Source organism: Salvelinus alpinus, chromosome 4 (assembly GCF_045679555.1).
Source record: "Salvelinus alpinus chromosome 4, SLU_Salpinus.1, whole genome shotgun sequence".
NCBI classification, from domain to species: domain Eukaryota; kingdom Metazoa; phylum Chordata; class Actinopteri; order Salmoniformes; family Salmonidae; genus Salvelinus; species Salvelinus alpinus.
Genome location: NC_092089.1, coordinates 33243402 through 33254618, shown reverse-complemented (window position 1 = coordinate 33254618; position 11217 = coordinate 33243402). Strand labels below are relative to the sequence as shown.

Below are 11217 nucleotides of genomic sequence, written 5' to 3'. Positions count from 1 at the left end.
GCCAATTGCATACTCCCTTCAAAACTTGATATGTCTGTAGCATTTTGTTGTGTGACAAAACTGCACCTTTTGGAGTTGCCAGCACAAGGCAAACCTGTGTAACGATCATGCTGTTTAATCAGTTTCTTGATATGCCACACCTGTCAGGTGGATGGATTATCTTGGCAAAGGAGAAATGCTCACTAATAGGGATGTAAAAAAATGTGTGTACACAATTTGAGAGAAATAAGCTTTTTGTGCATATTGAACATTTCTGGGATCTTTTATTTCAGCTCATGAAACATGGGACCAAGGTTTTACATGTTGCATTTGTATTTTAGTTCAGTGTAATTCCAGTCCCGGAGGGCTGAAATATTTCTAGTTTTCATCCTCTCCTAATAAGGGACTGGTTCAGACCTGGGACACCAGGTGAGTGCAATTAACTACCAAGTAGAAACAAAAAACAGAAGTGTTTCAGCCCTGAGAGTCTTTAGCAGCCATATACAAACAACACTCTGAGCATAGTTCCAGTAACAGGTGTTTATTGGTAGTACTGCATACACAGAGTATCTCCCCTCTCAGGACAAATACCCATATTCAGGTAGTTCAGTCAGTTACTAATACTCACTACATCCCCTCCATGAAAAATTTCCTTCCACACCAAAATAATAACTTTGATTGTAGTACAAAAGATCAAAGCTATAAAAGAGTCATATCTGGTGAAATAAAAAAACGACTTGTTAAAGCTCTTTAATGTCCTTTCATACACTTGATTAGAGCCTGGCATCTACATTAACATTACAAATCCACTTTGTAAAAAGAAAAGTGAAATGGACCATTTTCAATAATAACACTATGGTTATAGCACCGTTGAAATGTAGAAAAAGGCAACTTGAACTGTCCTAGCTAGCTAGCCACGGTTACTGTAGGTGACCACGTTTGTAGTGTCACATGAGTATGTATATGTTTCTACTGACAGACACACAAATACATGAACTCACCCATGCTTTGTCAGTTTACCTCACAAACATGAACTCTAAAGACAGACTATCAGATGCTCATGCTCACCTCTCACTCATAACTAACAGATTTTTTGCACATTCAATGTCCAGGAAAGTCAAAGCATATTCTAATTATTTCCCCTCTTACCTATATTTAACCCCCTTCTCTTCATCTAGTCTCTAAAATGATTGATGTTTATGATAAAAATCAACCCCCATTTCCCCCTCCCTTTCAGTCTTGGTCTCAGGTTTGAATGTCACTAATACAAGTCTTTAGTGTGGGTCCCAGTTTGAAGTTCATTGGAACCCCTCTTCCTCCTCCCTCCCTCCCTCCTTCCCCCGTCAGTCTCGTAGGCTGTTGATGAAGGCACAGATCTTGAGGGCGGGTCCTAGTTTGATGTTCATGGTGGAGATGAGGTGTTCTTCTCTGAGTAGCAGCAGGGCCTGTCCGTCAATCTCCTGGGACAGGAACTGGGCAGCCAGCTCCTCACAACCTGGGAGGGGAGGAGAGAGAGTGAATACGCTATGAAAAGGGACTGCTCACTAGCAATGAACATCAACCTAAAATACACTTTGGCATGGGTTATGGGCAAACCAGAACTCTTGGTTTCTTTGATCTAATTCAGGGTTACCTAAACTGCGTCCTGGGGCCCCCCTGGATGCACATTTAGGTTTTTGCCCAAGCACTACGAAGCTGATTCAAATAAGCAACTCATCACCAAGCTTTAATTATTTGAATCAGCTGTGTAGTGCTAGGGAAAAACCCAAAACGTGCCCCCAGGACCGAGTTTGGGAAACCCTGTTCTAATTGACCAGTTGGCCATGGGTTCCATTTTTACAGATTCCCCTATGAAGACTCTTTATGCATTGTTTACTTCATTGACTGTTAATGAATGAGTACTGACCTTGTAGTGAAGAGATGAACCTGCAGACCTCCTCCACACCCCAATGGGCGGGGCTCCCAGACAGGAAGTTGGCCTCGTCCAATGGGAGGCTGCCTTGAGCGGAGTCGTCCAAATGGGGATCACAGTGGGCGGGCCTAGGGTAGGAGAGGGAGGAGCTAGGAGAGAGTGATGGAGAATCTTCCTCCTCCTCCTCTCCGTCACAGCTGGACACATCCTCCGAGCGACTGGACTCAGAACGACACTACAGCCAATCATAGAGAGAAGAGCGTCATACATGTAGGCCTGCAGTTTAAATATGGTACTGGAACTGACCCTGTATGTATGTATGTATGTATGTATGTATGTATGTATGTATGTATGTATATTATACATACACACTGAACAAAAATATAAACACAACATGCAACAATTTCATGGATTTTACTGAGTTACAGTTCATATGAGGAAATCAGTCAACTGAAATAACTTCATTAGGCCCTAATCTATGGATTTCCCTACTGGGAGTACAGATATGCATCTTTTGGTCACAGATAGCAAAAAAAAAATGGCCTCAGGATCTCGTCACTGTATTTTTGTGAATTCAAATTGCCATCAATAAAATGCAATTGTGTTTATTGTCCGTAGCTTATGCCTGCCCATACCATAACCCCACCACGGGGCACTCTGTTCACAATGTTGACATCAGCTAACCGCTCGCCCACACGACACCATGTGGTCTGCGGTTGTGAGGCCGGTTGGACGTACTGCCAAATTCTCTAAAACAAAGTTGGAGGTGGTTTATGGTAGAGAAATGAATATGAAATTATCTGGAAACAGTTCTGGTGGACATTTCTGCAATCAGCATGCCAATTGCATGCTCCCTCAAAACTTGTGACATGTGTTGTGTGACAAAACTGAACATTTTAGAGTGGCCTTCTATTGTCCCCAGCACAAAGTGCACCTGTGTAATGATCATGCTGTTTAATCAGCTTCTTGACATGCCACACCTGTCAGGTGGATGGATTATCTTGGCAAAGGAGAAATGCTCACTAACAGGAATATAAACAAATGTGTGCAAAAAACTTGAGAGAAATAAGCTCTTTGAGGGTATGGAAAGTTTCTGGGATCTTTTATTTCAGCTCATGAAACATGGGACCAACACTTTACATGTTGCGTTTATATTTTTGTTCAGTATAGTATGCTTACTTACTTTATCGTGTTCTTCTATCTGGTGTGTTTCAGTTCTACCTTGTTATTTTTAGTATTACATTGTTATTGATTACTGCAGTGTTGGGTGGGTTAGAGCTGGTTAGAAATTAATTTCACTATACTTGTGTATGTGACATTCAAACTTGAAACAGGAGGAGAGTAAACAACAACAACATTTCTATTGCATTGACTCTTTCATGGATCAGAAACATCCCCTTTACCTCCTTGACAGGCAAATGTCTGCCGGCTATTTTAGCGCAGGCGATCTCCGAGCTACTCCTGCGAGGACCCCTGCGTCTGACGATGCTGTCTGGGGGAACGGGAGGACAAGGCGGCCGTGCAGAAGCTCGCCCCCTACTGACCTGGAAGTGGTGACTGCAGCTCACATTATATCTGGAGGAGAGTGGACAAAGCAGGTAATAACAAGGAGTCAATAGTGTTGGCTGCACCCAGGACAAAAATGTGATGTCAACAGTGCTGACTTTAAAGTGTAGATCTGTTCTGGTCAGAGAGGTGTGTGATATAGTGAGAAGACAGGTGAGGTGGCTAGGGTACCTCTTAGCACAGGTCTTGGAGCAGAACCTCTTGGAGCCCCTGAACTGGCTAGCTGGAGCCAAGCTCTCACAGTACTCACACTTCAACACTGGTGAGGAGAGAGTCAGACTGTTAGTACAGAGATGACTAGGGGTCAGAGGAGGCTGGTGGGAGGAGCTATAGGAGGACGGGCTCATTGTAATGGCTGGAATGGAATAAATGGAAAGTTGTCAAACACATTACAATGATTCCGTTCTCTTATAGCTCCTCCCACCAGCCTCCTATGCTAGGGATGACAACTACTGTACAGAATCAAGCTATAGTACTGCAACATCCCCCAGACAACTGGATTAGAGGCAGAATCAAGCTATAGTACTGCAACATCTCCCAGACAACTGGATCAGAGGCAGAATCAAGCTATAGTACTGCAACATCTCCCAGACAACTGGATCAGAGGCAGAATCAAGCTATAGTACTGCAACATCTCCCAGGCAACTGGATTAGAGGCAGAATCAAATCAAAATAAAGGCTGGTGCATCAGTCAGCTGGTATGGAGTGTATTCTTTAAGGAAGGTAGAAGATATACCACCCACTAACCTGCAGGGCCTCCATTGTCAGCCTGTTGAACACCCATGGCTATAGGCTCCTTCACTGGCCCAGTCACCTGTCAATCAATGTCAAGTTTGGGTGTTAGAGAAGGATATGTTCTGGCCCTAAAGCAAAGTTCTGTGCAAACAAAACCACTCCTCTCCTGATCCATGGTAAGCAGGTAGCTAGGTGCTAGCCAGGTATGTGAACTCACAGGGAAAGGCTCAGCTCCCTCCTGGATGACAAAACCCTCTATGAGGTGGGTGAGGACCTGAGGTTTGACCACCGCCTGGGGCAGAGGGGCTCTGTCTCCCTGACCCCCCACCCCCCGAGACAGGGGCAGAGGCAGAGACAGGGTGGGGGGAGAGGAGAAGGCTGGCACCACTTTAGGAGCTGGAGAAAAGGAGAGAGAGGAAGTGAGGGAACCAGGGTAGAAAAGAGTGTGGGTGAAATGTCAGAGTTTTTACACTATTCATTCAAAAACAAACATGAATCTAAGTTTTACAACTTAACCTTAAATCCTTGTATCAAGCAATCGCCAAACTTAGATAGGATTCAACTAAAAAAGAACATACATTATGTCTTCAGACATCTTACCTGAGTCCAACGTGGGGGCAGGAGATAGAGGGGCAGAATCTCTCATTGGTGGACAGCAAAGTTGGGAAAGTTCGACTGCCATCTCATTGGTTGCATCAGTTTCCGACTTCCTCTTCAATGAGCCAATTGCAGGCTTTGCCTGATGCAACAGGAAGAGACAAGTTTTGATTAACACACACACACACACACACACACACACACATCCCAACTCTTTTAGTTTCTAAGAGGGTTACCGTGGTGTTCCCTCCAGTAGAGGCTATAGCGGTGCCGTTGTCCTGGGGGCAGCAGCTTCGGGCCTGTGCCAAAGCCTGGGAGTTTCCTACTGAGCCCTGCCTGGCTCCCACCAGCTGGACTGGGACATGGGGCGGGTGATGGCCCCCCGTGTTGGGCGGGGCCGGGAGGATAGGTGGAGGGTGGCGTGGGGGCAGCTGGACAGGTAAGCGGTGACCCTGTGAGGTTTTGGGCTGTATGTGCACAGGGCCAGAGCTGTGGCTCACCTTGTCCATGTTAGTGTTGGACTGCTGCAGTGGCTGCACCACCAAGGTCTGGGTGTTGACGTTAGTTTTGGGGGCGACTGAACCTATGGGGTAGCCCTGGGAGGAAGTAGGAACGTTGGAGGTGGGGACTAGGATGTGCGTTACCGTAGCAGCAGGGGTAACCGTGGTTACCGCCCGGGCTTGACAAAGGCCTGAGGGGGAGAGGAGGAGCTGGGAGAGAGGGAGCGTGAGAGAGGGGGAGGAGGAGGCGGGAACTGAGGTGGCAGCGGTTGGGGCCATATTCAGCTGGTTTCCAGTCTTGACATTTATACTGGGGAGAGCAGTGGGATGAGTGTAGCTAGTCAGTTTGTTGGCCATTTGTTGCTGTTGCTGCTGGGGTTGTATCTGCTGCTGGGTGTTCTGAGAGAACTGCTGCTGTTGCTGCTGAGGATGCTGTTGTTGTTGTTGACTAAAAGAATAGTTGGCTGATAGAGGGAGAGAGAGAGAGTTTAAAGCATGTTTAAAGTTGGAATGAGAGACAGACAGTTGTTTGCATCTTAGTGGCACACAAATTGATAAAGAATTGTGTCTGCATATTGGAGGCAAAGATAAGTCCTTTCACCTGCGTCTCTCCTGTCTGGAAATTCAGTCTTCACTGCGGCCACTCTGGGAGTGGAGATGCAGTGTAGAGCCAGGTTCTGCACCTGAGAGAGTAAGTAGAGGGAGAGAGAAAATAAGGCAAACAATTAGAAACAATATTATCTGTGCAAAATCGTAATTGCAGACAAATGTTGACTGAAAAGAAATTGCTTCTCATAACAGGAAGTGGTTAATACCTGGTCATTGTCGGATTGGGCATTGGAGGTGGGATGGACTTCCTGTTGCTGCTGTTGTTGCTGAGGCTGTTGCTGTGCAACTGTCGCTACAGCAGCCGTTGCTGTGCCACCAGGCATGAAGATGAGCTGGGAGGCTGCGAGGGGTGCCCTGAGGGAGCGGTTGACCTGTGGGCTCATAGGTCAGAGGTTATTGAATATAAAGATGCTCCTTCTCAATTGACAAAAAAAGTATTCCCCTTGTTCAACTCACTCTCAGGTACATCTGGCCCTGTCCAGCTGAGTTCCCACCCAGCAGCACTGATTGGCTGAGAGCTGATGATGTCACTGATGTGGCAGGGCCGAGGGGGCGGGTATTGGTCATGGTCCCTCCCCCAGAGGCAGTGCTCAGATTGACCTGTGACAAGAGGGAAAATGTTGACGCTGCCATATGTGAGGAATCTCAAAGAAAGCTAAGAAACTGCAATTAAGGATAACAACGCTTGCCATATTTTATTTGAAATATTGACTGTGAAACTTACAGTGGTGGTTGCTTGGGACACACTGTGGTTGGGAGAGTTGGACTGGCGACTAGCAGCGAGTGTGGCCTGAAAGAGAAACACAAAATGAAAGAGGTCAAGAGAAAGTAAAAACTTTGAACGTTGTGACAGTGCAGTGCATTCCTCTGCTTAGTGTTGTGTTATTACCTGTTATGTAAGGGATAACTAACGACGGGTGATGCGTTCTATGGAAAATAATGAATGACGTGGAAGGTGTGTTCCACGATGCGCTAGCGAAGTGACTTTCCACGGGGTTGCATTATTTTCCAGAGAACGCAAAATCCTGAGTTGATTATCCCTTTTATACCATGGCTATAATTTAACACATTTACTGCTAGACATGTGTTCATTTGCCGGTAGAAATGTGTTCAACATCCACTGAAGTAGCTAGCAAGTTTACTAGATAGCTACAGTTGTCTTAGTAAACAAACAAACTTGCTAGTTCAGCTAAGCAAAACATCATACCTAGCTTGCTACTATGAACATCGAATTTAACAATACCAATGCTTTCAATTCAACTTTTGCTTTCAAAAGCAGCTCAAACAGAACATGCAAGAACGAACTACAGCCATTGAATTCTACCGTGTGTTATAGGGAAATAATGCATGCTCTAGAATGCCATTCAAGCCAATCAGAAACAAGTATTCAACAATGCCATGGTATAAATCAAATCTAATTTTATTTGTCACATACACATGGTTAGCAGATGTTAATGCGAGTGTAGCGAAATGCTTGTGCTTCTAGTTCCGACAATGCAGTAATAACCAACGAGTAACCTAACCTATCAATTTCACAACAACTACCTTATACACACAAAGTGTAAAGGAATGAAGAATATGTACATAAAAATATATGAATGAGTGATGGTAGAGAACGGCATAGGCAAGATGCAGTAGATGGTATAGAGCACAGTATATACATATGAAATGAGTAATGTAGGGTATGTAAACATTATATGAAGTGGCATTGTTTAAAGTGGCTAGTGATACATTTTTCCATTGTTAAAGTGGCTGGAGTTGAGTCAGTATGTTGGCAGCAGCCACTCAATGTTAGTGGTGGCTGTATAATAGTGTTATTAACTGTTGTGCTACCGGTTATTGTGTTATTACCTGTTCTATTACCTTTCATTGTGTTATTAGCTGTTGTGTTACATGTTATTATTGTGTTATTACCTGTTCTGTTACGTTATTATTGTGTTACCTGTTCTGTAACCTTTCATTGTGTTACTAACTGTTGTGCTACCTGTTATTGTGTTATTAGCTGTTGTGTTACATGTTATTATTGTGTTATTACCTGTTCTGTTACGTTATTATTGTGTTATTACCTGTTCTGTGACCTTTCATTGTGTTACTGTTGTGCTACCTGTTATTGTGTTATTACCTGTTGTGTTACATGTTATTATTGTGTTATTATCTGTTATTACGTTATTGTGTTATTACCTGTTCTATTACCTTTCATTTTGTTATTAACTGTTGTGCTACCTGTTATTGTGTTATTACCTGTTGTGTTACATGTTATTATTGTGTTATTACCTGTCCTGTGACCTTTCATTGTGTTATTAGCTGTTGTGTTACCTGTTAGTGTGTTATTGCCTGTTCTGTGACCTTTCATTGTGTTATTAGCTGTTGTGCTACCCGTTATTATTGTGTTATTATTACCTGTTGCACGGCAGCCAGGTTGTGAAGCTGCTGGGCACTGTTGATTTGCTGCTGCAGCATGAGCTGCTGGAAGTACTGGGCTGCGTTCGGCTGTCTCTGCAGCGCCTGAAGGGCCTAGAGAGTACAAATCACCACCATCATCCTCAACATCATATTCATTAAGATTAACATCACTTCATTGTTCAAATACACACAAGGTCCAAGGGAAATTTGACTTCCGCTTTTAACCCAACCACTACGAAAGACAGGTATTTTTTGGAGAGGTGCGGGGGGCTGCGACACTGGGCGCCCGGGGAGCTGTTGTGGGGGCTTAAGTGCCTTGCTCCAGGGCACAACTGCAGGCAATGGCATCTAGGATTTGTTACCAGCAACCCAGTATGCACATGGTCTTCTTGACTGGCCATTCCTAGGCAAGGCTAGTCGTTCACCATTGTTTACCTTTATTTAACTAGGCAAGTCATTTAAGAAAACATTCTTATTTTCAATGACGGCCTAGGAACAGTGGGTTAACTGACTTGTTCAGGGGCAGAACGACAGATTTGTACCTTGTCAGCTCGAGGATTTGAACTTGCAACCTTTCGGTTACTAGCCCAACGCTCTAACCACTAGGCTACCCTGCCGCCCCACATTCAGTGCAGACAGTCACCCTATTATCAAAGATAATGATTCACGCAGCAGGCTTTTTAAAATAAATTCACCTGCACAGCTTGCCTCTCATACAGAGACATGTGGGCTATCTGGGGAGGGCGGGTGTTCCCTGCAGACGAAGCATTCCCATTGGTAGAGCCCGTGTTCTGGTCATCACCTGTATCCATGCTCTCTGCACAAAACACAAATGTCAATCAAATCATGCACTAATTTCTTACAGTACTGTCAAATCATTATTTTTTTCTTTCTTATATGAAAATATATACCATAACAATTGCAAAGTAATTGTATTACCTAGAAATCTATATTCACAGTATCACACATTTGACCTCAATAGACCCCTACCTAGTTATCACGTTCTAATCTAGTCTATAAATTAACTGGCCATAACTGCTAAAGCTATATATTGCTGTATGTTTTTGCAGTTGCTATTCTTAGCTAGCGAATGCAATGGGTGAAATTGTCATTAGCGGTAGGAGGCCGGCTGGCTGTCAACAACATGATCGATGACCGAGAGGGATGCAGCCAGAAGGGAACAAGGACTGACAAGAAGTGTGCTCTTCCAAACGTTTAAAACGTTAAAATAGACATTAAAAATTAAGGACAGCCAATTGCGTTTTGATATTAGCTAGCTATATAATTTACTTTCAATGACTGGCAATGTTGAATTCGAACAAAAACTAGGCGAGATCATTGCAGCAACAGTGCATATGGCTAACGTTAGCATTGCTAGCTATTAAGCTAGAGCTAGATAATAAGTTAACCGCAAGACTTTGTGAAATCTTTCTCTTACCTCAATCTCCTGGACCTTTATTTGTATTTTTTTAATATGAAATCCAGCTTTTATCCGTAAACGTTTTAACGCATTTGCTTTGGAAGGAATCTTTGGTGATGTTTTTCAGATTATTGTGTGAAGCAAACAACGATGAGGCAGATGAGAAAAATCCCGCCCCTTCTCTTTCTTTACCGTTCCTTTCCGGCGCCAAAAATTACGTCATTGAGATGCATCAGAGACAGAACAGTAGGCCAATCCAATTATTGCAAGAACTGCGAGCTCTTTAAATTTTAGGTGTCCAAATACCTTAGAAAATGTGGTAGTAATCTTGCTAAGACCAGAAGAGCTGAGGAGGAAAAAGTGATCATTAAGATAACGTCCCTTACTCAGAGGTCCCCAGCAGGCTTCTCGGGGAGGAGAAGATGGAACTGATTGAGTTACAAAATTAACTGGATAATATATATAGATTAAAAGCAGAAGGAGCCTTTATTAGATCTAGGAAAAAATGGATTGAGGAGGGAGAACAGAATTCATCCTATTTCTTTAGACTTGAGAAATTTCACTCTACAAATAACACTATCCATAAGTTAAACATTGATGGTGTTATTACAGATGATGGTGTTATTACAGATGACCCAAAATTAATCGCTACATGTAGCAATTTTTACAGAAAATTGTATAGCTCTAGTACTGTCAGGAATCCACAGATATGTTTTTGACTCACTGAATAATGTTCACGCTATCAGTGATATATAATCTAAACAGTGTGATGAACCCATCAAAGTTTAAGAGATTATAGAGTCTGTCAAACATCTAAAGAACAATAAATCACCAGGTGTTGATGGAATTACATCAGAACTTTACAAATTATTTTCTGAACAAGTAGCTCCCTTCCTATTTGAAGTCTTTTTAGAGAGTATTAAAAACAATGTTCTCCCTCCTACAATGAGTCAGGGGTTAATAACACAGATACCTAAGCCTAAAAAAGAAGTGCTGCTCATCGATAAATGGCGTCCAATTTGTCTTCTTAATAATAACTATAAGATATTAGGCTTACCACTTGCAAAAAGAATTAAAGAAGTCCTGGATGCAATCATTGATGAAACACAGTCTGGCTTTATGAGGAACAGACATATTTCTAACAATATCAGACTAGTATTAGACATACTTGATTACTCAGACCTAATAACCGAGGATAGCTTCATATTATTTTTAGATTTTTATAAAGCATTTGACATAGTAGAGCATCAGTTCCTCTTCCACTCCCTTGAGACTTGGCTTTGGGGATTTTTTCTGTAAGGCTATTAAGACACTCTATACAAATGGTAACAGCTCTATCAAATTGAAATATGGCACCTCACCTAGATTTGAGTTAAAGAGAGGAATTAGGCAAGGTTGTCCTATCTCTCCATTACTGTTTTTATTGATCACCCAACTTCTTACAAATTCTTTAAATAATAGTCCTGTACAAGGTATTTCCATAGCTGGTAAAGAAA

General features: G+C 42.9%; 1 protein-coding gene across 2 annotated transcripts; it reads right to left on the bottom strand.

Annotated features, from left to right (window-relative positions):
• Positions 1-504: 504 nt before the first annotated feature.
• phc1 (polyhomeotic homolog 1) lies at positions 505-9945 on the bottom strand. 2 transcript variants are annotated; one of them, XM_071396644.1, is made up of 16 exons: positions 9740-9945; positions 8997-9118; positions 8299-8412; positions 6623-6688; positions 6355-6498; positions 6105-6269; positions 5891-5972; positions 5026-5753; positions 4793-4931; positions 4410-4588; positions 4205-4271; positions 3629-3716; positions 3295-3466; positions 2527-2640; positions 1886-2126; positions 505-1474 (listed from the first exon to the last, which is right to left on the bottom strand). In XM_071396644.1, the coding sequence occupies exons 2-16, from the start codon at positions 9111-9113 to the stop codon at positions 1323-1325; spliced, it is 2568 nt and encodes an 855-aa protein (XP_071252745.1). In that variant the 5' UTR covers positions 9114-9118; positions 9740-9945; the 3' UTR covers positions 505-1322. The 2 variants fall into 2 exon arrangements, with proteins under 2 accessions (XP_071252745.1, XP_071252746.1); XM_071396645.1 differs by lacking the exon at positions 2527-2640.
• Positions 9946-11217: the final 1272 nt, after the last annotated feature.

What these genes read in the sequence shown, in the direction of transcription:
- phc1 (XM_071396644.1), bottom strand. Translation starts at nt 9,113, where the DNA reads ATGGATACAGGTGATGACCAGAACACGGGCTCTACCAATGGGAATGCT. An exon ending in ATGAGAGGCAAGCTGTGCAG is followed by an intron (nt 8,413 to 8,996) that starts GTGAATTTATTT and finishes TGTACTCTCTAG; the next exon opens with GCCCTTCAGGCGCTGCAGAG. An exon ending in GACATTTGCCTGTCAAGGAG is followed by an intron (nt 2,641 to 3,294) that starts GTAAAGGGGATG and finishes ACTTTGTTTTAG; the next exon opens with AGAATTTGGCAGTACGTCCA.